General features: G+C 34.9%; 1 protein-coding gene across 2 annotated transcripts in view; it reads right to left on the bottom strand.

Annotated features, from left to right (window-relative positions):
• The window catches only part of NBAS (NBAS subunit of NRZ tethering complex), a 168,376-nt gene that overhangs the window by 64,273 nt on the left and 98,086 nt on the right, over positions 1-6,017 (bottom strand). For both annotated transcript variants that reach the window (XM_042884755.1, XM_042884765.1), the window contains 2 exons: positions 3,896-4,006; positions 274-524 (listed from right to left, as the gene is read on the bottom strand). In XM_042884755.1, coding sequence (XP_042740689.1) covers positions 274-524; positions 3,896-4,006 — 362 coding nt within the window. The remainder of the gene's footprint in view (positions 1-273; positions 525-3,895; positions 4,007-6,017) is intronic.

Here is a 6,017-nt window from a genome sequence, read left to right as displayed (position 1 = left end):
TTTTTTTTTTTTTTTTTTTTTTTTTTTTTTTTTTTTTTTTTTTTTTTGCTTGCTACGATGATCAAAATTTCTTGTAATACAAAGAAAAGAATCTTATTATAGGCTCCTGTAAGGCATGCCATCTACCTAATAAATTACTTACATGCATTTGATATGCTCATTAACAAGAAATTGCCTGGCAAGTGTAAATTCAATAAGCATATTCATGTCAGCATAACAGAACAGTAAGTATAGCTAGAAAAACAAACAAAAAATAGGCAGTAGCTCTCATACCTGGTGCAACTGCTTTGAACTTTTTCAGGAGTCTGATGTGAGTTTCAGGCTTCACAGTATGCTTCACAACTTCAGAACAACCACAATTTTCCAGGAGTGTGAAATAATAAAGCAACCGCTGGTGATCTCTACCTTCAATACTTGGGTAAACATATTTCACCATGTGTTCGTATAAGGTTTCGGGACTTGTTTTCAAAGTCTCAAAAAGACCAAGACTTTGTGCTCTTTCTTCTATTTCCGGTGTGGACAACCTGCATTTAGATAGAATTCTGCTTTAAAGGTTTGGACATGTCACGAATGAGTCTTCAGCTGAACACTCACGAAGACAGAACACTTACTTGTTTACACAATGAAGTCAGTAAAGTTCAACTTTTCAAGAGATTTTGGAAGTGTAAATACTTATTCTTAAAGGTTTTGATAGTTTCAATTCTTCATAAATAAAAGTAAAGGAGATCTTCAATTTCCTGATCATGTTATCTGCTTACTTGAACATGTAGATTATGGGAGATGCATACTGAAATGGAATTCAAAAAAAGCATTGCAAATCCCTAATTATACCTAAATGTAAAAGTAGACGTACATTCAATGGATGCATATAGGAAGCCCTTAAAAATGACAGATAAACCACATGGCACCTGTAGCTGAAAGATGCTAGCGAATCTGAAGCTCGATCAGTTCTCCTAACCTAGTACCTTGTATTTTCTGCAGAAAATGAGAATTCGTGCATGCTTTGAGAGAGATTATCATTGAAAATTGGTCCCTGCCCTGTTTGACACTGTCACTCATGCTTAGAGTATTTAATTTGACAGTTTTATTGCTGTGACTTTCAAAATGTCGTCCATGGAAAGTTATGAAAATGCCAGAAAATCTCAGGTTGACCTCAGCCAGTCTCACATTTTCTCCTCAACTAGGACAAAAATGGATGTATATCAATGAAGTCTCATCTTGAATTTATACATCTATCATCAGACAGGTAACTGAAATCTAAGGAAAGAAGTCACTTACTGATGACTATCACCTTGACTCTCTCCTGCATCCAGCCACGGACCGTATTAGGCAGTATGTTTCAATATGAGATTGAATATCTTTTAACCACATTTTAGCATCAGTACCTTGGAATTGATTACATTAGAATTCTGACAATTTTTTTTCCTCAGTATATATGCCATATATGACACACATTTCTGCTTGACATTCAAGGAAAACATGTCTAAGCTTCACTCCTAAACATGTGTTTCATACAATAAATACTACATAAGCAACCTCTCTCAGTTTAAAATGAGTATCTGATTTCTAAGGGAGAATTTTTTTGTTTTTTCTTTGTCTAGAACTTAGCTCACGATTAGGCTACTAAGCTTGTAAGCATCAATTTAAATCTCTAAATTCTTACTGTTTAAATGTTATAGTTCTAGCACATTAAGGGAAAAATGGACAATATTAATGTAAATGAAGTGCTATTCACACGTAATAACAGACACTCAGAACAGATTTATTTCAGGAGAGTGATCTACGTAAGTTTTTCTTTCCATACCAAAAATCAAACTATAGGCTGAATGAATATTAAGCTTTAATTGGCAGAGTGTTGTTGTGTGGTTTTGTTTCTTTTGTGTTTTTTGTTGGGAGAGGGAGAAGAAGGGTTCATTACACCATTCTGAAAGACTCTGGAATAGAATTCATGAAGACAAAAAATTTCCAGCTGACGAAATCATAGAAGGTATTTTAAGAGTTTGGAAATCAAGTTCGACCAGATCCTTCTAAAAGACACCAGTAATAGTTTTCATTGAATTATATATAGTTTTTCAAATTCAAAGCACAACTGAAAAACATGTTCATTTGTCATCAACTAATCAAAGAAATAGTTAATACAAACGATTTAGATCCTTCATTTGAGTTTGTCTATGAAGGCTGGCTTACAGCAACGCTGCATATTTGGTTAAAGAGATTATGTCTTAGAATAGACTTCATTTCAGAATGAATGCATAATGAGTCATACATTATTAATGCCATAATCCCAAGGCTAAAATATACTCTAATGGCCATACGCTGTCAATCAACTTTAAAACAAGATTATGATACAACAAAACATACTCAGCAGTGTATTATGCTATTATGTATCAATTTGCAAGATTTTGAATTTCATTAGGGAAATAGTTGTTACTTTGTACTTCAGTGATTTCAGAATTCCATGAATACTAACAGACAGAACAAAAAGTGTTGGAAAACTGGTGAAAACACCTTTGGTACTTCAGTCCCAGATAAATCAGCTGGTTCTTTCACATTCACTCCAATGTTGCCAAATTTACATCCCGACGCTCCATTTAGTTTAAAATACTAAATCATGAAGCAGCATCAAATTCTGACAACACAACTTCTCTGTTTTCTAGAGGAAGCAAAGAAAATCCCACAATGGTATTTCAACTTCTCACAGCTTGTACCAAAATCTATCAGGCTTTATTTTTTGTTGGCTTTTTTGTTTTTGTTTTTATTTTCTATAAAACATTCTAATGCCTTTTAATTAATAGTTAATGCTGAGATTGAAATAATACTGCAAGCTAGTGCTACTGTCAAGTTAAAATTTGAAACCAACTAATTTCATTATGTCTGTCAGAACAACAGATAACAGCTGCTATATCGCACGGGGGCTCTACATCACTGTCATCCAAATGCACTATTTCAGCAAGTAACTTGGTCTTTCACTGAACAGGTTTATTTCTCTTTGAATATGCTAAAGAACTTGTATGATTGACAAGATACCAAAGTCTGAAAAGGAAAAAAAAAAAAAAAGACATGAACTAAATGTAGAATGAAAGAGAAGCATCTCACTGATATCAATGCCAGGCATGGCTGGCTGCAGCCTTGTAGTCTAGAAAAATGGCCAAGAAAATGTAGAAAATTATTTCTATTAAAAAGAAGGGGGAAAACAAGAACTCGGATAGATGAAGAACATGACTGAGAAGCCAAAATTTATTTTGATTGTGATTATTTAGGAGAGTTCAACAAATACAGAAGGAGCTTATAGTTATGAGAGAGATCAATTGTATGGTCTGATAGTGATAGGACAAGGGGATATGGCTTTAAACTAAAAAGAGAGATTTAGACTAGATGTTAGAAGGGAATGTTTCTCTCAGAGTGGTGAGGCACTAGAACAGGATGCCTAGAGAAGCTGTGGACATCTCAATACTGGAGACTTTCAAGGCAAGGCAAGCCTGATCTAGCAAGCTGGCAACTCTGCCCACAGCAGGGGGATTGGAATAGATTATATTTAAGGTCCCTTCCAACCCAAGCCCAATCAATTCTGTGATTCTGTAAAAGGAATGTTCTGAGGCATGATGTTTTAAAGAATCATTTTCCGAGGAACTGTAAAAACATAAGATACTTTGCTATCACAGACTTGATACTTAAAAGAACAATAAAATGCTCAAGGTCTCATTTATAACACATTTTTATGGCAGATTACAAAAGCATCATATGGAAAAGACAAAACAGAAATCCATAACGTGTCACAATGCAAGAAAAATGAAAACAAACCTATGTTTGCCCCCCAAATACTGCCATTTTCTCGGGTTAGGACATACTTCCGTGTAACAGGCTTCTATGTGAATATGCAGGGAAGAAAACTTACCCACTGTCGGTGAATAAAAACTCCAGATGTATCATATAAACTTCCCAAAGTGGAACACTGTATCGCTGAGCCAAAGAAACAGCAATCTTGTACACATTTTCTTCAAGTGTTCTTACAGAAAAAAGATGTAAAATAGAACAAGGGAAAGTTACACTAAGCTCCTAGAGACATGACAATAAATCATTATCTACATTACAGGAGTAATGATTTTTGTTAACCTTTTTTCTCAAAAACCAGTAAGTTAGTTCTAATCATAGCTAAATAACATTACACAAAGCATGTTTTCTTGCATTTATTTTATATGTTGTTCTATTTGGGGAAAAATTAAAATACATCAGAGACAGAAGTGTTTTGAAGGCAAGCACTGCTCCATACACACCTTGGTCCTCAGTGGCAGTTGGGTTTCTGCTTAACCTTTCTGCTGTAGCAAAAAGAATTCAGTTTTGCTTTCATTTTGATTACAAAATAAAAAGTGAACAAATGTATTGCATGGTCTAGTATTAAATGGGGAAGCTGGTGGCCCTGCATGTGGCAGGAGGGTAGGAGATTCACGATCCTTGAGGTCCCTTCCATCCCTGGCCATTCTGTGATTCTATATCACAGCTCTTACTTGATTTTGTCACAACACATTAAGTGTTTTAGCACAACTGGTATGCAGGTATGTACAACTTCACAACCAGAAGCATTTCTAGTATTTGCAGACTTGAAGTGTGAAGGTGTCCAGTTACACTCTAAGTGTCCTAAAAATACCAACAATAGTTTTTGATTTTGACTGCACTTTCCTTTAATAGAACAATCTCTTAAGAGATGAAAGCCTGAAGTTAACTTCATATGAATTTTTACTAGTCCACTGAAGCTATTATCATTCAAACAAATATACATGGTTCTTGATCTTACGTTGGTACAGAAACAAAACAAAGCAATTATGGCAAATGCTATTTTTTTCAACTACAAGGCAATTCCAAGAAAAGCAATGCTTACACTTATATGACAGATCTATTATTTAATTATGAACACTGCTGACCATGTCATTTTAGATTCTTGTTTAAGAAACCATGGAGGACGAAAGGAGGAAAAAACACACCAATCTAATACAAAATATAATGGCAACTGTCAGTAAACTATTCTGCAAATTGATATTAGCACCACTTTTCTGCAGATTCACGTTAAAAAAAAAATTTACTCCATAAACTTGAGTGGCTTTTGCACCTACATAGATTCATTAAATCCTATGAGGGACCAATTCTTGACACATTTTCTGTACCATCACTGCAGACCATTTATAGCAACAAAAGGAAAGCAAGAGAAAAAAAACTATACCTCATGTCCATCCTGTTTTTGTTTCATCATTGAGAAATGCAGATCTATAGCATAATTTGAACTACGCTAAACAAGGGATGATCTTCTCTGCACCCTTAATGATCTAAGAACACATTCATACATCTTAGTTCTGATTTTTACACGCTTAATTTAAGGTAGCATTACATTCTATAGTGACAATTGCTGCAAATACTGCTGAATAGGAAGAAAAATGCCAGGAATTAATACAATGCCAAAGATAAAACAAAAACCAACCAACCAACCACAACAACAACCACCAAAAAAAAGAGAAATAAATTAAACAATACCCTTCACACATCATGACAATCCTTGGAAAATATCAGGCAGGTTAGTTACACTAAATAATGGATAAGGAAAAAAAACATCAAAAGGAAAAAAAGGTGTTTAATATAAATATTTACTGAAATACCTTTAAGAACTCAACTACAGCAAAAGCAAACTCAAAACAACTCTCCTGCCTCTTCTGCTCTTACAGCAACAACACATTCTCTCTGATTTTCAGCCACAGTTGAGCTTCATTCCCAGCACTAAATGCCCACCACTGTAAGCTTGAAACTTGCCAGAGAAATTCCCACTGAAGGGTACTGTTATGATTTACTTTCTCACACAATTCTGCACCAGGAATGGTGCAAAAACAGAAAGGAGAAGCTGTTGTGGATGATTCTTAGCTGCTCTCTCTGTGTGACAGCAATGCACAGCACACACAGAGCATCTGAAAATAAGCCTGCGCATTACTACTCAGCTGGGATTTTTTATGATCATCTTCAAGCTCCCAGAAATA

This window comes from Lagopus leucura, unplaced genomic scaffold, assembly GCF_019238085.1.
Source record: "Lagopus leucura isolate 7727_CA_CO unplaced genomic scaffold, USGS_WTPT01 Super-Scaffold_73, whole genome shotgun sequence".
Lineage (NCBI taxonomy): Eukaryota > Metazoa > Chordata > Aves > Galliformes > Phasianidae > Lagopus > Lagopus leucura.
This window is presented reverse-complemented; position numbering and strand designations above follow the sequence as displayed.